The sequence below is a fragment of the Martes martes genome (assembly GCF_963455335.1).
Source record: "Martes martes genome assembly, chromosome: X".
NCBI lineage: Eukaryota > Metazoa > Chordata > Mammalia > Carnivora > Mustelidae > Martes > Martes martes.
In genome coordinates, this window is record NC_137897.1 from 51,534,139 (window position 1) to 51,558,079 (window position 23,941).

The 23,941-nt window shown below is 38.2% G+C and overlaps 1 protein-coding gene across 6 annotated transcripts in view; it reads left to right on the forward strand.

Annotated features, from left to right (window-relative positions):
* The window catches only part of LOC308337105 (hephaestin), a gene marked incomplete at both ends in the record, with an annotated part of 126,672 nt that overhangs the window by 49,203 nt on the left and 53,528 nt on the right, over positions 1–23,941 (forward strand). For 2 of the 6 annotated variants that reach the window (XM_080795136.1, XM_080795135.1), the window contains 4 exons: positions 7,190–7,321; positions 13,260–13,471; positions 14,418–14,568; positions 16,845–17,057. In XM_080795136.1, coding sequence (XP_080651262.1) covers positions 7,190–7,321; positions 13,260–13,471; positions 14,418–14,568; positions 16,845–17,057 — 708 coding nt within the window. The remainder of the gene's footprint in view (positions 1–7,189; positions 7,322–13,259; positions 13,472–14,417; positions 14,569–16,844; positions 17,058–23,941) is intronic. The other 4 variants (XM_080795137.1, XM_080795138.1, XM_080795133.1 and 1 more) reach the window with 3 other exon arrangements.

Below are 23,941 nucleotides of genomic sequence, written 5' to 3' on the forward strand. Positions count from 1 at the left end.
GGGAATAAAAATGGCGGCCTCCCAATCTCTGGCCCAGAGGAGCCAAGAGCTCAGGGCCCCACTCCTCATTGTCCCTCAGAGAAAAGCGCTCAATCACTCCCATCTCCCTGGCCTCGGCCGTGCTCCAAGCTCACCCAGCCTATGACCAAGCATCTCTGTCTCTGGCACACAGCCCCTCCTGGAGTCTCTGAACCCCACAGATCCCTGAGCTCTTCCAGGGGGTGTCTCCCCGGATCTTGTGGGGACCGCACTCACAGAGTAGTGGTCTGTGCCCCAGATTATGGTTCCAGGTAACCCCGAGTTGAGAGCTCACTCCTCAGCTCTGTCTCTGTAGCTGGCTTCCCTGCTCTAATCCCTGCGAGTTCTGTGACACTCAGACACCCCCGATCCTTCTGTGTCCCCGCAGGACTTGGGGCCATGTTAACCCACATGGGCTTCACCCTGGTTTAGCCTCTGGAGCAATGTCCCTCAGTGGAACAGACTTTTAAAAGTCCTGATTTTGTGCTCTGTTGTTCCACCGCTTGCTGGGAGCTGGCCGCTCCCCCCGTGGTCTATCTTCTGGTCGCTTTGGGTTCACTTCTCTGCCAGTCTTACCTTTCAGAAAGTGATCAATTTTCTGTTTCTAGAATTGTTGCTGTTCTTCTCTTCAATCTCCTGTTGGATTTGTAGGTGTTCAGAATGGTTTGATAAGCTATCTAGCTTATCTCCTGCTACCTGATGTCATCTCATCCTGCTACTTCTCTGCCATCTTGACTCCTCCCCCCATTTGTTCTTTAGTAGGATGCTCATTAACCTCCATGAATTTGGGTTTCTTCCAAATTTTTTCTTGTGGTTAACTTCAAGTTTTAAAGCATTGTGGTCTGAAAGTATGCACGGTATAATATCAGTCTTTTTGTACTGGTTGAGACATGATTTGTGACCCAGTGTATGATGTTTTCTGGAGAATTTTACATATGTACTTGAGAAGAATGTGTGTCTGCTGCTTTAGGATGAAATGTTTTGAATATATTTGTTAAGTCCATCTGGTCCAATGTGTCATTCAGAGCCCCCTTGTTTCCTTATTGATTTTCTGCTTAGATGATCTATCCATTGATGCAAGTGTGGTGTTCACATCCCTTACTCTTACTGTATTATAATCACTGGGTTCCTTTATGTTCCTTATTGTTTTATATATTTGGGTATTCCCAATTTGGGGGCATCAATATTTATAATTGTTAGATCCTCTTTTTGATTAGACCCTTTTATTATGGTATAGTGTCTTCCTTCATCTCTTATTACAGTCTTTGGTTTAAAATCTAGTTTGTCTAATATAGGGAATTCTTTTGATGTCTATTACGATGATAAATAGTTGTCCACCCCCCCCACTTTGAATATGGAGATGTCTTTGGGTCTAAAATGAGTCTCTTGTACTCAGTATATACATGGGTCCTCTGTTTTTTATGCAGTCTGATAACCTATGTCTTTTTTTAAAGATACTTTATTTATTTGAGAGAAAGTGAGAGTGAGAGAGAAAGAGAAAGAGGGAGAGAATGTCCATGTGCAGGGGGAGGGGCAGAAGGAGAGTCAGAAGTGGACTCCCCACTGAACAGGGTGTCTGACATGGGGCATGATCCCCAGATCCTGAGATCATGACCTGAGCTGAAGGAAGACACTTAACCAACAGAGCCACCCAGGCGACCCAACCTATGCCTTTTAATTGTGGCATTCAGTCCATTTATATTCAGAGTAATTCTTGAAAGATATGAATACAGTGCTATTACATTACACATAAAGTCACTCTTACTGTAGAATGTCTCCTTTGCTTTCTGCTCGTTGTTACTTTTGTGTTCTCTCTTTGCTCAAAGAATCCCATGTAATATTTCTTGCAGGGCTAGTCTAGTGTTCATAGATTCCTTTAGTTTTTGTCTCGTTTTGTTTTGTTTTTGTTTTTGTTTTTCCTGGAAACTCTTTATCTCTCCTTCTACTCTGAATGACAGCCTTTCAGGATAAAATGTTCTTGTCTGCATGTTTTTCCCACTTAACATTCTGAATATATCATGCTAGTATATCTGGCCTGGCAGGTCTCTCTGGACTAGTCTGCTGCCAGCCTTATGTGTCTACACTTGCAGATTAAGGATCTCTTTTCCTGAGCTGCTTTCTGGATTTTCTCTCTATCTCTGATGTTTGCAAGCATCACTATTATATATTGAGATATTGACTTACTTGTTGATTTTGAGGGGGGTTGTCTGTGTCTCCTGGGTTTGAATGCCTGTTCCCTTTCTCAGATTAGAAAAGTTCTCAGCCTTAATTTGTTCAAGTAAACCTTCTGTGCCCCCCTTCATCCTCTGGGACCCCTATTAAGTGGATATTATTTCACTTTATAGAATTGCTGAGTTCTTAGAGTCTCCCTTTATGATCCAGTAGTTGTCTTTCTCTCTTCTTTCTAACATTTTTAAATTTTCCATCATTTTATCTTCTATATCACTGGCTATCTCTTTTGCCTTGTTCTTCCTTACCTGTTAGAGCCTCCACTTATGACTGCATCTCAGTAATAGCATTTTTAACTTCAGTCTAATTAGATTTAATTATTTTATTTCTGCAGTAAAGAATTCTCAAGTGTCTTCTATGTTTTTTTCAAGCCCAGCTAGTGTATTTATAATAGTTGTTTTTTAATAGATTTAATTTATTCATTTGAGAGAGATAGAGATAGAGAGAGAACACAGGAAGAGTGGGAAGGGGCAGAAGGCGGGAGAGAAGCAGGCTCTTTGCTGAGCACGTAGCCTGATGTGGAGCTCAATCCCAGGGCCCTGAGATCATGACTTGAGACAAAGGAAGAATCTTAACAAATAATGACCCATGTGCCCCTATAGGGGCAGACATTTTACTTATATCTGTATTGATTAATCTCTTCAGTGAGTATTACCTCCTGTTCTTCCTTTTGGGGTGAATTTCTTCATCTCATCATTATGTCCAGAAAAACATAGAAGACAGAGAGAAAAGACAGCAGTAGCAACAACAACTGAGATTTAAAGAAGAAGAAAGAAGAAGAAGAAGAAGGAGAAGAAGAAGAAGAAGAAGAAGAAGAAGAAGAAGAAGAAGAAGAAAACAAAGCAAGATAAAACAAGAAAGAAAATAGAACAAAACAAAACAAAACAAAAAACTAGATCTTGGGTGTATTTTAATCTGCTTCACAAAAGAAACTAGATCCCAAAACAGGAAATCAAGAAACACACACACACACACACACACACACACATATATATATATATATACACACACACACACACACACACAATACAATACAATGCAATGACATATATATATATATATATATATATAAATGTATATATATATATGAATTGAAAAAATAAGATAATAGTTCAAAAAAATAAGCCTGAAAGACTAAAGAATTAAAAAAAATTGAATGCTTTGTACTATTTTTCCCAAGAGATGAAGTTCTTAGTTCTCTATGATTTGTAAACTTGGTGCTGGCCAGTTGTTCCTGCTGGTCTTCTGGTGAAAGTGCCTGTGGATCTGATTCCCAGATACCCTTGCAGTTGTGGAAATGTGCCTCTTTTCCAGGGGGCCAGGCTCAGTGTAAGGGGCAACAGATTCCACTACGTGGTGCTGTTTTGCTCCCTGAAGTCTTTCAGCAAAGATGGGTAAGATTAAAATGCTGGTGCCCTACTCTCCAGCCCCAGGACTGAAAGTCTGTCCCCCTCCCCCCACTCTTCAGTGAGCACTCACAAAGAAGCAATCACTCTTGTCTCTCTGGTTTCCGTCTGAACTCTGTGTTCACCCAGCCTGTGACTGTTTTTATCTGAAGCATGTAATTGAGTTTCAAGTATACAAATTTTATGGACTCCTGTTGTGCAGATCCATGCTGTTCTTCCCGGGGGAGGGATGGGGTCTTGCCTTTACTTCTGCCTTTTCCTGGGCCCCTGCCAGAGAGAAGTTGCACCACCATGAGGTGGTTCACAGTTTATGGCAACACCAAGCAAAAAGCCTGTGCCAAGACTCACTGTCCTCAGCCAGTTTCCCCACTCTGATGCCTGGGAATTCTGCTGCACACAAACACCCCCATTCTTCATGTGACCATGAGTACCCAGAGACTACACTGCACCACCTAGGATTCCACCCCACTTTGCCACTTGAGCTTTAAGCCAGGGATGTACTCCATAATACTAGACTTTTAAAGTTCTGATTTTGCACTCTGCTGCTTCTAGTACTTTGGTTTACCCTCCTTAAGCCGTTTCCCTTCTTGGCTGCCATCTCCTCAAATATATCACACCAAATTCATGTCTCCACGCCTCCTACTTTGCCAAAATTAGTTGTTTTTTCTATTAGCAGAATGGCAGCATTTCTTTTCTCAGATCTCTGATTGATTTTGCAAGTGTTTAGAATGATTTGACAACCATCAAGCTGAATTCCAGGGACCAGACAAACTTAGGGTCCCCTACTCCTCTTTCATTCTAACTCCTGCTCTCCAAAGATCTTTGATGCATTTTGAGTTAATTTTGTATACGGTATAAAATAGGAGTCCTGCTTCATCCTTTTGCATATGGAAATCCAGTTTTCACAGCATCATTTGCTTAAAAGACTTCCCCCACTGAAAAACACAGTATTTTCAACAAATGATGTTAGCAAAACTGGTCAGTTCTATGCAAAAGAATGGAACCAGACCGTTTTCTTACACCATACACAAAAATAAACTCAAACTGGATTAAAGACATAAATGTGAGATCTAGAACCATAAAAATCTTAAAGGAGAGCACAGGGAGTGACATCTTTGACATTGCTAGTAGCAACTTCTTCCTAAATATGTCTACTCAGGCAAGAGAGATGAAAGCAAAATAAACCATTGGGACTACACCAAAATAAAAGGCTTCTGTACAATGAAGCAAACAATCAACAAAACTGCAAGGCAACCTGCAGAATGGGAGAAGATATTTGCAAATGACTTATCCAATAAAGGGTTAGTATCCAAAATATATAAAGAACTTACACAACTCAACACTCAAAAAACAAATGATTCAATAGAAAATGGGCAGAAGAAATGAACAGACATTTCTCCAAAGCAGAAATCCAGATAAGCAACAGACACATCAATAAATGCTCAACATCACTCATCATTAGGCAGATAAAATTAAAACCACAATGAGGTAACACCTCACATCTGTCAGAATGATGGAAATCAACCACACAAGAAGCAACAAGTGTTGGTGAGGATTTGGAGAGAAGGAACCCCTTTTGCACTGGGGGTGGGAATGCAAAGTGGTGCAGACACTGTAAAAGACAGTATTTATTTTCCTCAAAAAGTTATAAATAGAACTATCCAACAATCCAGTAATCCTACTACTGAATATCTACCAAAAAATACAACAACAATAGTTCAAAGGGATATACACATCCATAAGTTTATAGCAGCAAAATATATACAGGAGCAGCCCAAGTGTCCATCAATTGAAGAGGTTGTATATATAAACAATGGAATATTATTCAGCCAGAAAAAAATGAAATCTTGCCATTTTGCAGCAACATGATTGGAGTTAGAGAGAATAATGTTAAATGAAAAATGTCGTTCAAAGAGAGAAATACCATATGATTTCACTCACATGAGGAATTTAAGAAATAAATGAGCAAAGGAAAAATAAGAGAAAGAGAAGCAAACCACAAGGCCGACTCTTAACTATAGAAAACCAACTAACAGTTACCAGAAGGGAGGTTGGTGGGGGGTGGGTGAAATAAGTAATAGGGATTAAGGAGGGTGAACCTTGTGATGAGTTCCAGATGTTGAATGGAAGTGTTGAATCACTATACTGTACACCTGAAACTAATATAACACTGTATGTTAACTACAGTGTAATAAAGTAAAAATAAAAAAAAAGGAAAAAAATCTCTTTGCTAGTTATGGTAAGATTCAGATTTTGTATTTCTATATGCTTTAGTCTTGGTAGGTTTTCTATTCTAGGACTCTGTCCATTTCATCTAGGTTATCCAATTTGTTGGTGTAATATATATACATATACATATATATACAATATATGAATATAGTTTGTATATTTCATATATATATTACAGTATAATTAGTAATAATATCTTCCCTTTCCATTTTTGATTTTAGTAATTTGAGTCTCCTCTCTTCCCTTAGTCCATCTCACTGAGAGTTCATCAATTTTGTTGATGTTTTCAGAGAGCCAACTTTTGGTTTCATTGATTTTCTTTATTGTTTTTCTATTCTGTATTTTATTTGTCTCTGCTTTGTCTTTGCAGTTTCCTTCCTTCTATCTTTGAGTTTAATTTGTATTTCTTTTCCTAATTTCTTAAGTCTTAAAGTTAGTTTGTTAATCTGAGATTTTTTTAATGTGAATATTCATAGCTACAAATTTCTCCCTTAGCCCATTTTCCATGGAATCTCATGTTTTGCTATGCTATGTTTTCATTTTCACTTGCTTCTTGGGTCAGAGATGTAGCATTAGGTGTAGAAATTGAGTCATTTTCATTTGATTCTTGGATCAGAGGTGTACCATTAGCCATAGAAATTGAGTAGAAAACAAGCCAGAAACACTGAATGAGGGTCTGAGCCAGCATAAATGCTCAGAGTATTGTCTTGATATTTCCGGTTAATCTCAAAGGTGACCCAACCTAGGTCAGAGGTAGTGGGTCACGGAACAAAGAAAACTCCAGGAATCATGGCTCAGCTGCCTATTTCAAGAACTACACATAGATATAATAATTCTAAATGCTCAGAAATGTTTTAGGATTGAGTCAAGATCAGATATTGAGATGGATTCTACCAGGAAATTCAGCTATAGGAAGAAGGACAATAACTGTAGGGAAAATAGGATTGAATCTGACAGTGGGGTGGGAGAAAGCCCTGGCTTTAAGTCTTGATTCTGTTCCTAATCAGTTATTTGAATTTGGGAAGATCAATTCCACCTCGTTGAATTGTAGTTTCCTTATTTGTAAAGTGAAAATATCCCCTGCCCTGTATATGATGTTTGGAGATCAAAATGAGATCATGGATTTTAAAATGCTTTTTTATAACTGCAAATTGTAATACACTAGGAAGGGATTATTCTTATTATTGCAAATAGAGGATTTTAAAAATATCTTTCACTTCCCCTTTCTTTCCTTCCTTCTTATTTTGTATCCATCCCCCTGGTCATCTCTGTTTTTATTCCTATTGTCTCTCCTTCCCATATTCCAGGGCCAGTGATCCGGGCTGAGGTGGGTGACACCATCCAGGTGGTCTTTTACAACCGTGCTTCCCAGCCATTCAGTATACAGCCTCATGGAGTCTTCTATGAGAAAGGCTACGAGGGAACTGTGTACAATGATGGTGAGCAAGCAGGGTTTCCAACTAATGTGAGCTGCAGGTAATAACAGATAACTCTAGAGGAAAAATAAATAGGGGAGGGAATGAAGGAGACAGAATTGATTGTCCTACATGGATGTTGTTAAATGGATCCATGATACTATAGTGAAGCAGGACTGGGTTCAATAAGAGACACATTCTTTTAAATATATTTAAATATATTCTGATTAACATTTTAATTTATTTTTAAAAGTTGTACCATTTTTAAGAGATTTTATTTATTTATTTGAGAGAGAGAGAGAGAGAAAGCATGAGTGGGGGAGTGGCCGAGGGACAAGCAGACTCCCCATTGAACATGGAGCCTTATGTGGGGCTCAATTCCAGGACCCTGAGATCATGACCTGAGCCAAAGTCAGATGTATAACAAACTGAGCCACCCAAGTATCCCTGATGGACATTTTAATGATATTTGTTCTTCCAATCCATGAGCATGGAATGTCTTTCCATTTCTTTGTTTCATCTTCAATTTCTTTCATCTGTATTTTATAGTTTTCAGAGTACAGTTCTTTCACCTCTTTGGTTAGGTTTATTTCTAGGTTCTTATTATTTTGGTGCAATTGTAAATGGCATTATTTTCTTAACTTCTGTTTCTGCTCCTTCATTATCAGTGTATAGAAATGCACCAGATTTCTACACATTGACTTCTATGACTTTACTGAACTCATTTATCAGTTCTAGTAGTTTTTTGATGTAGTCTTTATAGTTTTCATTATAAAGTATCATGTCATCTGCAAATAGTGAAAGTTTTACTTATTCCTTGCAAATTTGTGTGCTTTTTATTTCTCTTTGTGATCTAATTGTTGTGGCTAGGACTTCCAGTACTATGTTGAATAAAAGTACTTAGAGTGGACATGCTTGTCTTCCTTTGAACCTTAGGTGTAAAGCTCTCAGTTTTCCCCCAGAGTATGATGTTCACGTGGTTTTTTTCATATATGAAATTTAGGGTTAGTATCCCAAATATCTAAAGAATTTACATAACTCAACACTCAAAAAATAAGTATTCCAATTAAAAAATGGGCAGAAGACATGAACATACATTTTTGTTCATGTTCAAATAAGACATGTCAATGGCCAACAGACACATGAAAAGATGCTCAACATCACTCTTCATCGGTGAAATGCAAATCAAACTACAATGAGATATCACCTCATACCTGTCAGAATGGCTAAAATCAACAACAGAAGAAACAGTAAGTGTTGGCAAGAGTGTGGAGAAAGTGGAAACTTCTTTCCCTCTGGTGGGAAAGCAAACTGGTGAAGGCACTTTGGAAACAGTATGGAGGTTCTTCAAAAGTTAGAAGTAGAATTACCCTATGATCTAGTAATTGCATTACTGGGTATCTATCCCCTAAATACAAAAACACTATATAGAGTATCATGTCATCTGCAAATAGTGAAAGTTTTTCTTCTTCATTGCTGATTTGGATGCTTTTTATTTATTTTTGTTGTCTGATTGCTGTGGTTAGGACTTCCAGCACTATGTTAAATAACAGTGGTAAGAGTGAATATACCTGTCTTGTTCCTGACCATAGAGGAAAAGACCAAACTGAAGGTCACCAGAAGGGAGGTGGGGGGCGAGATGGGGGAAATAAGCAATGGGGACTTAGGGGTGCCGTTGTCATGAGCACTGGGTATGGTATGTAAGGGTTGTACAACTGAAACTATTATTATATTGTATGTTAAATAACTGGAATTTAAATAAAAGCAGCTGTTATTACTATAATAAAAACAATAAAAATAAATAAATAAATAAATACTTTTAAAAATTCCAAAAGCACTAATTCAAAGGGACACACACACCCCTATATTTATAGCAACATCATTTACAATAGCCAAATTATGGAAGAAGACCAAGTGCCCATCAATAGATGAATGGATAAAGAAGTGGTGTGTGCGTGTGTGTGTGTGTGTGTGTGTGTGTGTTAGAATATTATTCAGCCATCAAAAACAATGACATCTTGTGATTTGAACCAACAGGGATGGAGCTAATAGTGTAATGCTAAGTGAAATAAGTCAGTCAAAGAAAGACAAATACCACATGATTTCACTCACATGTGTAATTTAGAAAACAAAGCAAAGAAGCAAAGGGGAAAAAAGAGGGAGAGAGAGAAACTTTGACACAGATTCTTAACTATTGAGAACAAAATGATGGTTATCAGAGGACAGGTGGGTGGGGGGATAGGTGAAATAAGTGATGACAAATAAGGAGTTCACTTGTCTTGATGAGCATCAGGTGATATATGAAACTGTCAGATTACTATATTGGACACGTGAATCTAATATGACACCGTATGTTAACTACACTGGAATTAAAACAAAAAAAATTAAAAAATATATGTGATTATAAAAGTAACATATATGCTTTATGGAATTTTGAAAAAAAAGGAAAATTATAAAAATAATTACCATTCACAGATAAGTTTGCCATTACTTTTTGTTACACCTTCTAATGTTTTCCTGTGCTTATGAAAACATATATATTGATATTTTTGTGATCATGTGGTTTGTGTATGTTTGTATCATACTGTTTTTACTTACCACTGTATCAATTTTCTCATCCCATTGTAATGTTATAAAATTGCTACTGACTATAAAATACCCCATTACATGGATATGCCATAATTTATTTACCTTATCTTCTGTTATTTGAACATTTAGCCTGTTTTCATTATTTTTAAATGCTGTAAATTGTGTTCAAATGAATAAATGCTTATATTTTATTTGGATTACCATCTCAGGAGAAAATACTAGAAGTTGGATTATTGGATATTAAGTTCTTGTTTTCTCTGAGAATGTTAATACATGCTAATCCCAAGCCAAAAAATATAGAAAAATATGAAAAGCATTAAGGACAAAGTTACAGGCAAATCTAGAAAAAAAGAACATTCTACAAGGCAACTGGTCTAGTCACTTCAAAATTCAGTGCTATAGGGGAAAAAATAGAGACAACACAAAAAATGAACTTTGTCTGATCCTGGTTATTAAAAAAGAAATAAACTTAAGAGACATTTTGGGACTCCTGAGTGGAGAAGTCTGCTTGTCCCTCTCCCCTCCCACCCCTTCTCTCTCTCTTTCTCAAAATGAATATGTAAAATCTTTTTAAAAAGGAGACATTCTGGAGATGACTGGAAAATTTCTGATATAGACCACATGTTAGATGATATTAGGATTTTTTTAGTTGTAATAATGTTATTGAGACAATATAGGATAAAGTTACTGATCTACTTAGAAGTAAGATGTCATCATGCTTCCAAATGATTTAGCAAAAGCAAACAATCAAAAACTCGTGTGTGTGTGTGTGTGTGTGTGTGTGTTTGTGTGTGTAGATATACATAGACATAGATGTAGATAAATTAAAGATGGGAAAGTGTTAACAATCAACTCCAGCTTGTAGGATGATTATTGTACAATCTATCCTTTAACGTTTTTTGTATGCTTGAAAATTTTAAAAGTTGGGAATAATAAAAGAATAAGAAAGGATGTTAAGGCCATCTTAAATTATACCACGTGTTATAAGTTCTTACTACAAATATCCTTGTGTATGTTTCTTTTCACCCTTTAATGAATATTTCCTCATAATATATTTTTAGCATGTTGAATTGCTGTGTCCGAAGGTACACACATTAAAATTTTTGATACCAACATGAAGTTGATCTCTGGAAAAATTTGCAGTCCCATAATCTTGGACTTGCATCCACAGTAGCAGCACAAGGCAGCCATTTTCATCTTTGTCAAATGTCAATCTTGTAGGCAAACAACACAATAACCAAAATCACTATTGTTTCAATTTGTATTAGGTTGGTCATTCTTTTCAGTGTCTATTGTACATCTTATTTTCTTGTGAGCCTGAACTTTCTTAGGGCTTTTGATACATTTTGTTAACATTTTTTCCTAAAGGGGTATTCTCATTTAAACTCACCCTTTCTATAGTTGAGTGAAAGGGGTAGGTGCCATTTGAGCCACTTCTCAACAGCATGAATTACTATAATGTGTAAAGTCTTGCTAAACTGACAGGCAAAAAAGGTTATGTAGTTATTCTTTTTTCCAGCAAGAACTCTTGTACATTTATTTCATCTCAAATTCAACAGTTTATACTCTTCTGTTTTCATTTTTTGTTTTTTATTATATTCAGTATGTAGCTATTTTCATTTATACTTCTTTGATTACTAATAGATTTAAAATGTTATTTTATTTTTTAAGTTTTTATTTAAATTCTAGTTGTTAACATACTGTGTAATACTAGTTTCAGGTATGCAATATAATAATTCAGCAATTCCATACAACTGGTGCTCATCACCACAGGGTCACTCCTTAATCTCCCATCACTTATTTCACCCATCCCACCACTTGTGCTTGTAACTATTAGTTCTCTACACTAAGTGTTTGTTTCTTAGTTTGCATCTCTCTCTTTTTTCCCCCTTTGCTCATTTATTGTGCTTATTAAATTACACATATGAGTGAAATCATGTGGTATTTGTCTTTCACTAGATGACTGATTTCACTTAGCACAATACTCTCTAACTCCAGGCATTGCAAATGACAAGATTTCATTCTCTTTATGGCTTAATAATATTCCATTGTGTGTATATACATATATGTATACATACGTATATTTATAGATATAGATAGATATAGATAGATAACACATCTTCCTTATCCATTCTTCATTCAATGGACACTTGTGCTGTTTCCATAATTTGGCTATAGTAAATAATACTGCTGTAAACATCAGTGTGGATGTATCCTTTTGAATTAGTATTCATGAGTAGACATTTTTCCAAAGAACATATCCAGTGGCCAACAGACACATGAAGTGATGCTCAACATCACTGATCATCATGGAAACACAAATCAAAACTATAATGAGATATCACCTTACACCTGTCAGAATGCCTAAAAATCAACAACACAAGAAACAACATATGTTGGTGATGGTGTGGAGAAAGGGGAACCTTGCACTATTGGTGAGAATGCAAAATCGTGCAGCCACTCTGGAAAACAGTATGGAGGTTCCTTGAAAAGTGAAAAATACAACTACCCTATGACCCAACAATTGCACTACTAGGTTTAAAATTTTAAAATAAAATTTCTATGTATTGTTTGACCATAACTTGTGTCCATTTAAGGAATTACAGCCTTAATGCTTGTGTTTTTCATATATCTACACATAGAAACATATTTGTATCTACCCATACATACATATGGAAAGGAGAATGTGTTCAATCAGAACCATTCAAAGATGAAACAAACTATGAAGGTGGGTAGTGAATTGCCTGTCTCTGGATATTTTTAAACTGTGGTAAGGATACGAGAGCAGATGAATGTATGTTTTCAAGTGAGGAGTATTACAAAGTGTTGTTATTATTCTTCTTGTTGTTTTATGTTACATTAATTGTCATACAGTATATCATTAGTTTTTGATGTAGTGTTCCATGATTCATTGTTTGTGTATAACACCCAGTATTCCATGCAATACATGCCCTTCTGAATACCCATCACCAGGTTAAACCATCCCCCCACCCCCCTCCCCTCTAAAATCCTCAGTTTGGTTCCTGCAATCCATAGTCTATCATGGTTCCTCACCCCCTCTGATTCGCCCCACTTCATTTTTCTCTTCCTTCTCCAATTAAGTTTTAAAGGCCCTTTTAATCTTTAGTCCTTTGAGCTTAGAAAACTGAAACTTGGGAAATTTAAATTCCCCCAGTTTATATAACAACTATTGTCAGAACCAGAAACTAACTATTGTCTCTTCACTCCTATCCAGGATCCTTTTTAATATTCTATTTGCATATTGCTACTTCTCCAAAATGCCTTCTAGTTTATAATATTTCCCCGCTTTTTAGAGCTGATGATTCTCACTCTAGCTCATGTGATGATGAGTCCTATTTTCTTCCCCCTGCAGGCTCATCCTACCCTGGCTTGGTGGCCAAGCCCTTTGAGAAAGTAACATACCGCTGGACAGTCCCCTCCCATGCTGGCCCTACTGCTCAGGATCCTGCCTGCCTCACCTGGATGTACTTCTCTGCTGCAGATCCCATAAGAGACACAAATTCTGGTCTGGTGGGTCCCCTGTTGGTGTGCAAGACTGGTGCATTGGGTGCAGATGGCAAACAGGTATTACCATGGTTTTTGGCTGGAAAGCCTACTTGGAGGAAAATAAGGCTGTGTTGCTAAATAGGAGTTGAAAGTGGAACTGTGTTCTAGAGCTGTGGGAATAGAAAAGAAATAACCAATCTATTTAATCAGAAATTAATAGCTGGTGAGCTCATGCTTTTTTTCATGCTATTCTTTCACTCACAAACAAATATCTTTCTTAGTCTCTATTCCTTTCTGTTTTGTATCCTCTCATCTCTTCATTTTTTTAAGCCTCAGTGTTCTCTAACACTTGACCCTAATTCTTAAATCTCTTTTAATATTTGCTTGTGTTCTTTCATGTCCAGCTCATCATTCTAGCTGTATATTACTTAACTTCTCTTTGCCTCAGTTTCTTCATCTGTAGTAAAGGGTTAACAATGAAAAAAGAATCTTGGGTTTCTATAAGGATTAATTAAAATAATCCATATGAAGTGCTTATCACAGTGTCTGGATTACCTAGTAAACACTCAGTAAATGTTAGAAGTAATAATGATAATAGTGATAATAATAATACATTAATAATTATATGTCCTTTACTTTAATTTTCGAATCCCCTCTGACTAGAGTTCTTCCCTGATCTGCTAACCACCTTTCCCCACTCCTTTACTCAGGTGATTCCAAGCTCTCTTCTATCACTCTCTGTACTTGTCCATAATCCCCATCTTGTGCTTCTTCCCTGTCCCCTTTCATACATTCTTCCCCTCCTGTCTTGTCACTTTGTTCTAACCTGTATCACCCACTTTCAATTTGAAGTTACCTGAGGAAAACCTGCTTAGCAACAACTACAGCTCTAGGCAAGAGGTATGGGCTGGTCTCTGTGTCTGGAAAAAGAAATGGGAATGAATCAGGGCTCATTGGGTCTGGAGTTTGCACAACCCACAACTGCTGAAACCATTGTCATTCTTTCTCTTCCACGGACCTACAGAAAGGGGTGGATAAGGAATTTTTTCTCCTTTTTACTGTGTTGGATGAGAACAAGAGCTGGTATAGCAATGCCAATCAAGCAGCTGCTATGTTGGATTCACGACTGCTCTCAAAGGATGTCAAGGGTTTCCAAGACTCCAATCGGATGCATGGTATGGGGAGTGCTTTTGCCCTGAGCTACAGTTGGGAGGTTACAAGTAAAAAATCTAACCTAAACTTAATCATGTCCCATCCTTGAAAGCACTGATCCCATTGGTCAGCTCTACCCAAAGCATGAGCTGGATTGAAGAATTAAATCTAAAGCAACAGTTCTTAGGTTTAGAACTTGGTTGTGCTATGTCCTATGTTACACAATATGGGGAACACTGGAAAAATGTGTTGTGAAATGAGGATTGCAAACCATGAATCCACTAGAGAGTGAGGAGAGAAAGCTGGAATGATGCTTTTCCAATCTTATCTTCTTCTCCTTTATTGACCACTATCCATGCTTCTCAACTCTATACTCCAGCCAAATTGGGCTATTTTTTTCAATATATACATACCTTGTACTTTTCTGACTTGATGCCTTTACAATGCTTTGCCTACCAGTTGAAATGCCTCTCTTTACATTTTTTTAAAGGATTTTATTTATTTGGCAGAGAGAGGTCACAAGTAGGTGGAGAGGCAGTCAGAGAGAGAAAGTGGGGAAATAGGCTCCCTGCCGAGCAGAGAGCCTGATGCGGGGCTCGATCCCAGGACCCTGAGATCATGACCTGAGCCGAAGGCAGAGGCTTAGCCCACTGAGCCACCCAGGTGCCCCATCTCTTTACATTTTTGCCCTTAGCCTGTGGAGATTATTTCCATTCTCTAAGGTCCTACTCAAAAGCTACTTCATCCATGTAACCATTGTTTTTAATCACCCAATTCTAGGATGATGACATCCTCTTCTGAACCCCTATTTCATTTTATCAGAATATTTTAGTAGCATGTTCTATGTAGTTATTTGTTACACAGCTTTTGACATGCTAGAGTGTAGTTTCCTTAAAAAGTGAGTATTGTTTGTTGCTTATCACTGCATTATCTACACTTTCTAATACATACTAAATGTTTATTGAACAAGTGAACTACCAAATTAATGGGTAGGTAGGTAGGTGGGTGACTAAGTGAATGGGAAGGCATGGTCCCAGTTTGCAAAAAGTTCCCAGCATTTGCAATGAAATAAGACTAATAACACTCATGAAAAAATTATAGAACAAGCCAAGATCAACTATAATTAAGTGTTACATTGTGTGAAACAGCTTTCAAGTCACATGGAGTTTATAGGAGGAGAACATTAACGAAGGAGAATCAAATTAAAGGATTCCTGGAAGAAAGGAGTGCTTGAGCCAGGGTTCAAAGGCTAAATAGATCTGCAATTAGAAATTACAGGAAAAGGAAACAGAATCGGGAGATTAGCCATGTTATCATCAGCATCTATGGGGATTACCAAGTAAGGTTACTTATTAAAAGTGGTTCCAGAGGAAGGGGACATTGAAAAGGGGTCAAATTAAAGCAGGCCTCCCTGTATTTTCAAGAGGAGTATGGAAGATGGGAGGGAGTCATGAATGAGTATGTTGTCTTATGACTCCATCTCTTGGTTCCTGTAGTCAGTTATATCACCTGGAAAAAGTAAACCAATCCTGTGAACCAAGTTCATTTCAATTTGAAGTTATGGTCCACCTAAGTAGTACCAGGCAACATGTCAGGTGATTAGGTGGTCACACTGATACAGAAAAAAATAATGTGATTTCTGCTCGGTCAATCTTGTGTGGGAGATAAATTTGTAAGTAAATCATTGGACCCTGTGCTCTGTGGTAAGTGATATGGAAGAATTTTGTGTGTGTGGGGGGAGGTTCATGGAAATGATAGATTAGGAGAGAGAAATAACTCTGCTTCACAGGTGAGGTGACATTTGAACAGGGACGTGAAGGATGAGTAATAGTTTTCTGTAGAGGGACCCGAGGGAAAATTTATTCTGGGAAGAGGAAACATCCCTCATCCCAAAAAGGCAGATCTTGGGGGCGCCTGGGTGGCTCAGTGGGTTAAAGCCTCTGCCTTCAGCTCGGGTCATGATCCTAGGGTCCTGAGATCGAGCCCCACATTGGGCTCTCTGCTCAGCGGGGTGCCTGCTTCCTCCTCTCTCTCTCTCTGCCTGCCTCTCTGCCTACTTGTGATCTCTGTCTGTCAAATAAATAAATAAAATCTTTTAAAAAAAGTGCCATAATTTTTTTTAAAAGGCAGATCTTTATAAGTACAACTAGAATGGCTTAGGGAAGAAGGCAGGAAAGTTTAAGATGACTCAGAAATTTCAAATTGTGGAAAACCGTAGTATAGAGCTGATGTTATGCTGTTGGCCAATGCCTGAGTAGTCTGGTCTCATCTTCCTGTTGTCTTATGTTTTCTTTTTCAGCCATTAATGGGTTTCTGTTCTCTAACTTGCCCAACCTGGACATGTGCAAGGGTGACACAGTGGTCTGGCACCTGCTTGGCCTGGGCACAGAAACTGATGTGCATGGGGTCATGTTCCAGGGCAACACTGTGAAGCTTCAGGGCATGAGGAAGAGTGCAGCCATGCTCTTTCCTCATACCTTTGTCATGGCCATCATGCAGCCTGACAACCCTGGTAAGTGCCTTAACAGCTATCCCTAGGCTGGGAGGCTCTGTTGGGTATGGTGTTAGATAAGGGGGGGGGGCTGGTGAAAAGAAAAGAAAAGAAAAGAAAAGAAAAGAAAAGAAAAGAAAAGAAAAGAAAAGAAAAGAAAAGAAAAGAAAAGAAAAGAAAAGAAAGAAGACATGTTGAGGGTAAATGGGAGGTTTTCAAGAACAGCTTTTTCTTCTCTTTTTTCAATGTGCACTCTGTTCTGGTTATTTGGATTTTTCTCTAAGCTGCAGACAGAAAGTAAAGAGCTGAAGAAGTTCCTTTTCTGAAACTAAAGGAAAGAAGTAAGGATGCTGCCCAACATCAGGGGAATTCTCATATAGGTAGAGGGTGGACTTGCCTGTGTAGTCCCATACTATGTAGAGATTGTATAGGTATAGTGCTTGCATTGGGAGGGAGGTCCAGGAGGTATATCTATAAGTGTTTTCAATTCTGATATTCTGTGAGAATGTTTGTAAACTTCTGGTGGAGGTGGGGTGGAAGGTACTGTGACAGTTTCATACCAGGAATCAGATCATAAGAAATTTTAGTCCAAACTCTTTCATTAATTTGCTATTTAATTTTGATCTAACAACTTCCATGCTCTGGCTGCATTTCTTCCTTCTTTTCTTTCTCTGTCCCACTCCCCTAACCCCATCCCTCATCTTTGTTTCCTATCTTCCTCTTTTATCCCCTCCTTTCTTTCCTGGTGCTCTCCCCCACACCCCCCCTGCCCAGACGCCCTCTTCCTCTCTCCCTTCCCCTCATTTCCCTATCTTTATTACATGAAAAAAAAATGAGTACAAAGTTTCTTTTTTTTAAATTTCTTTTCAATGTTCCAGAATTCATTGTTTATGCACCACACCCAGTGCTCCATGCAATACATTCCCTCCATAATACCCACCACCAGGCTCACCCAACCTCCAGCCCTCTCCCCTCCAAAACCCTCAGATTGTTTCTCAGAGTCCACAGTCTCTCATGGTTCATCTCCACCTCCAATGTCCCCCAACTCCCTTCTTCTCTCCATCTCCCATGTCCTCCGCGTTATTCCTTATGGTCCACAAATAAATTAAACCACATGATAATTGACTCTGCTGGACATATTTCACTCAGCAAAACCTCTTCCAGTCCTGTCCATGTTGATACAAAATTTGGGTATTCATCCTTTCTGATGGAGGCATAATACTCCGTGTATATATGGACCACATCTTCCTTATCCATTTGTCCTTTGATGAAAGGACATCTTGGTTCTTTCCACATTTAGGCAACTGTGGCCATTGCTGCTATGAACATTGGGGTACAGATGGCCCTTCTTTTCACTACATCTGTATCTTTGGGGTAAATACCCAGTAGTGCAATTGCAAGGTCATAGGGAAGCTCTATTTTTAATTTCTTGAGGAATCTCCACACTGTTCTCCAAAGTGGTTGCACCAACTTGCAACCCCACCAACAGTGTAAGAGGGTTCCCCTTTCTCCACATTCACTCCAAAACACGTTGTTTACTGTCTTGTTAATTTTGGTCATTCTAACTGGTGTAAGGTGGTACCTCAATGTGGTTTTGATTTGAATTTCCCTGATGGCCAGTGATGATGAATATTTTTCATGTGTCTGTTAGCCATTTGTATGTCTTCATTGGAGAAGTGTCTGTTCATGTCTTCTGCCCATTTTTTGAAATGATTATCTCTTTTGTGTGTGTTGAGTTTGAGAAGTTCTTTGTAGATCCTGGATAACAGCCCTTTGTCTGTATTGTCATTTGCGAATATCTTCTCCCACTCCGTGGGTTGCCTCTTTGTTTTGTTAACTGTTTCCTTTGCTGTGCAGAAGCTTTTGATCTTGATGAAGTCCTCAAAATTCATTTTCACTTTTGTTTCCATTGCCTTTGGAGACATATCTTGAAAGAAGTTGCTGTGGCTGATATCGAAGAGGTTACTGCCTATGTTATCCTCTAGAATTCTGATGGATACCTGCCTCACGTTGAGGTCTTTTATCCATTTCGAGTTTACCTTTGTGTATGGTGTAAGAGAATGGCCAAGTTTCATTCTTCTACACATAGCTGTCCAATTTTCCCAGCAACATTTATTGAAGAGACTGTCTTTTTTCCACTGTATATTTTTTCCTGCTTTGTCGAAGATTATTTGACCATAGAGTTGAGGGTCCATATCTGGGCTCTCTACTCTGTTCCACTGGTCTTTGTGTCTGTTATTGTGCCAGTACCATAGCTGGCACAATAGCTTTGCAGTAAAGCTTGAAATAAGGCAACGTGATGCCCCCAGTTTTGTTTGTTCTTTTTCAACATTTCCTTAGCAATTCGGGGTTTCTTCTAGTTCCATACAAATTTTAGGATTGTTTGCTCCAGCTCTTTGGAAAATACCAGTGGAATGTTGATCAGAATGGTATTGAAAGTATAGATTGTTCTAGGCAGTATATACCTTTTAATAATGTTTATTTTTCTGATCCATGAGCATGGAATGGTCTTCCATCATTTTGTGTCTTCTTCAATTTCTTTCGTGAGTCTTCTATATTTCCTTGAGTACAGATCCTTTACCTCCTTGACTAGGTTTATTCCCAGGTATCTTCTGGTTCTTGGTGCTATAGTAAATGGAATCGATTCTCTAATTTCACTTTCTGTATTTTCATTGTTAGTGTATAAGAAAACAACTGATTTCTTTACATTCATTTTGTATCCTGCCACACTACTGAATTCCTTTATGAGTTCTAGTAGTTTGGGGGTGAAATCTTTTGGGTTTTCAAGGTAAAGTATCATGTCATCTGTGAAGAGAGAGAGTTTGACTTCTTCATTGCCAGGTTGAATACTTTTTATTTCTCTTTGTTGTCTGATTGCTGTTGCTAGGACTTCTAATACTATGTTGAACAAGAGTGGTGAGAGTGGGCATCCTTGTTGTGTTCCTAATCTCAAAGGGAAGGCTGTCAGCTTTTTCTCATTGAGGATGGTATTTGCTGTGGGTTTTTCATAGATAGATTTTATGAAGTTGAGGAATGTTCCTTCTATCCCTATACTTTGAAGAGTTTTAAACAGGAACGGATGCTGGATTTTGTCAAATGCTTTTTCTGCATCAATTGAGAGGACCATGAGGTTCTTCTCTCTTCTCTTATTGATTTGTTCTATCACATTGATTGATTTGTCAATGTTGAACCATCCTTGCAACCCAGGGATGAATCCCACCTTGTTGTGGTGGATAATCTTTTTAATGTACTGTTGGATCCTATTAGCTATGATCTTGTTGAGAATCTTAGCATCCATATTCATCATGAATATTGGTCTGAAATTCTCCTTTTTGATGGGGTCTTTGCCTGGTTTGGGGATCAAGGTAATGCTGGCTTCATAAAGAGTCTGGAAGTATTCCTTCTGCTTCAGTTTTTTGAAAAAGCTTCAGGATAATAGGTATTATTTCTTCTTTGAATGTTTGGTAGAATTCTCCAGGGACTCTGCCAGGTCCTAGGCTCTTGTCTTCATGGGAGGTTTTTAATCAATGCTTCAGTCTCATTACTAGATATTGGTCTATTCAGGTGGTCAATTTCTTCCTGATTCAGTTTTGGAAGTTTGTAGTTCTTCAGAAATGCATCCATTTAATCTAGGTTGCTTAACTTATTGGCATGTAACTGTTGATGATAATTCCTGATGATTGTTTCTAATTCCTGGGCGTTAGTTGTGATCTCTCCCTTTTCATTCATAATTTTATTAATTTGGGTCTTTTCTCTTTTCTTTTGGATTAGTTTGGCCAATGGAGTATCGATATTATTGATTCTTTCAAAAAAACAAAAACAAAAACAAAAACGGCTTCTAGTTTCATTGATGTGTTCTACTGTATCTCTAGTTTATAACTCATTGATCTCTGCTCTAATCTTGATTATTTCTCTTCTTGTGTGTGGAGTTGGCTTAATTTGTTGTTGGTTCTCCAGTTCTTTAAAGTGTAAAGACAGCTGGTGTGATCTGGATTTTTCTATTTTTTTGAGGGAGGCTTGGATGGCTATGTATTTCGCCCTTAGGACCGCCTTTGCTGTATCCCTTAGGTTTTGAACTGAAGTGTCTTCATTCTTATTGGTTTCCATGAATTGTTTAAGTTCTTCTTTGATTTCCTGGTTGATCCAAACATTCTTAAGCAAGGTGGTCTTTAGCTTCCAGGTGTTTGAATTCCTTCAGTACTTTTCCTTGTGGTTCAGCTCTAGTTTCAAAGCATTGTGATCTGAGAATATGCAGGGGATAGTCTCCATCTTTTGGTATAGGTTGAGCCCTGATTTGTGACCCAGTATGTGGTCTATTCTGGAGAAGGTCCCATGTGCACTCGAGAAGAATGAGTATTCAGTTGTTTTAGGGTGGAATGTTCTCTATCTAACTATGAGGCCCATCTGCTCCAATGTGTCATTCAATGCTCTTGCTTCATTTTCTAAAAAAATTTATTTATTTATTTATTTATTCATTTATTTATTTATTATTTCTTTTCAGCATAACAGTATTCAATGTTTTTGCACCACACCCAGTGCTCCATGCAATACGTGCCCTCCTTAATAACCACCACCTGTCCTCCCCAACCTCCCACCCCCCGCACCTTCAAAACCCTCAGGTTGTTTTTCAGAGTCCATAGTCTCTCATGGTTCACTTCTCCTTCCAATTTCCCTCAACTCCCTTCTCCTCTCCATCTCCCCATGTCCTCCATGTTATTTGTTATGCTCCACAAATAAGTGAAACCATATAATAATTGACTCCCTCTGCTTGACTTATTTCACTCAGCATAATCTCTTCCAGTCCTGTCCATGTTCCTACAAAAGTTGGGTATTCATCCTTTCTGATGGAGGCATAATACTCCATAGTGTATATGGACCACATCTTCCTTATCCATTTGTCCATTGAAGGGCATCTTGGTTCTTTCCACAGTTTGGCGACCGTGGCCATTGCTCCTATAAACATTGGGTCACAGATGGTCCTTCTTTTCACTACATCTGTATCTTTGGGGTAAATACCCAGTAGTGCAATTGCAGGGTCATAGGGAAGCTCTGTTTTTAATTTCCCAAGGAATCTCCACACTGTTCTCTAAAGTGGCCGCGCCAACTTGCATTCCCACCAACAGTGTAAGAGGGTTCCCCTTTCTCCACATCCTCTCCAACACACGTTGTTTCCTGTCTTGCTAATTTTGGCCATTCTAACTGGTGTAAGGTGGTATCTCAGTGTGGTTTTAATTTGAATCTTCCTAATGGCTAGTGATGATGAAAATTTTTTCATGTGTCTGATAGCCAATTGTATGTCTTCATTGGAGAAGTGTCTGTTCATATCTTCTGCCCATTTTTTGATGTGGTTATCTCTTTTGTGTGTGTTGAGTTTAAGATGTTCTTTATAGATCCTGGATATCAACCTTTTGTCTGTACTGTCATTTGCAAATATCTTCTCCCATTCCATGGGTTGCCTCTTTGTTTTGTTGACTGTTTCCTTTGCTGTGCATAAGCTTTTGATCTTGATGAAGTCCCAAAAGTTCATTTTCACTTTTGTTTCCTTTGCCTTTGGAGACATATCTTGAAGGAAGTTGCTGTGGCTGATATTGAAGAGGTTACTGCCTATGTTATCCTCTAGGATTCTGATGTATTTCTGTCTCACGTTGAGCTATATGTCGAAGAATGAAACTCGACCATTCCCTTACACCGTACACAAAGATAAACTCGAAATGGAGAAAAGACCTCAACGTGAGACAGGAATCCATCAGAATGCTCTTGTTTCTTTACTGATTTTCTGCACGGATGATCTGTCTATTACTGAGATTGGCGTGTTAAGATCCCCTACTATTAATGTATTCATATCGATAGGACTCTTTATTTTGATTAACAGTTATCTTATGTAGTTGGCCGCTCCCATACTGGGGGCATATTTACAATTGTTAGAGTTTCTTGGTGGATAGACCCTTTAAGAATGATGTCGTTTCCTTCTGTATCTCTGACTACAGTCTTTAGTTTAAAATCTAATTTATCTGATATGAGAATTGCTACCCCAGCCTTTTTTTGAGGCCCATTGGCATGAAAGATGCTTCTCCATCCTTTCACTTTCAGTCTGGATGTATCCTTTGGTACAAAATGGGTCTCTTGTAGACAACATAAGGATGGGTCCTGTCGTTTTATCCAATCTGCAACCCTGTGCCATTTTATGGGCACCTTTTGGCAATTACTGTTGAGAGTGATTATTGATAGATACGTTTTTATTGACATCGTGTTACCTGTGAAGTCATTCTTTCTATAGATTGTCTCCATAAATTTCTGTTCAATGATATTCTTGGGTTTTTTTCATCTTTTATAGAATATTTCTTGGAGTGCCACCTTGGTGGTCACACACTCTTTTTAACCTTGCCAGTCTTGGAAGCTCTTTATCTCTACATCCATTTTGAATGTCAGTCTTGCTGGATAAAGTATTTTTGGCTGCATGTTCTTTTCTTTTAGTGCCCTGAATACATCTTGCCAGCCCTTTTTGGCTTGCCAGTTTTCTGTGGACAGGTCTGACGTTATTCTGATGGGCTTTACTCTTTATGTAAGAAATCTCTTCCCCCAGGTGCTTTCAAGAGCTTCTGTCTAGCATTATGATTCATCATTTTCACAATCAAGTCTCTCAATGTCTTTCTAGATTCTATGATCTTGGCAGAAACTTTTCTGCCTCTAGTACATGAACGCTGATTCCATTCCCCAGATTAGGAAAATTTTCATGGAGAATTTTTTCAACTATATTCTCTAGTCTCTTTCTTTCTCCTCCCCCTCAGGGATTCCAATAATTCTAACGTTGGAACATTTCATGGCATCATTTATTTCCCTAATTCTGTTTTCATGACTTCTAAGCTATTTGTTCCAGGTCTCCTCCTGATCCTGTTTCTCTGTCA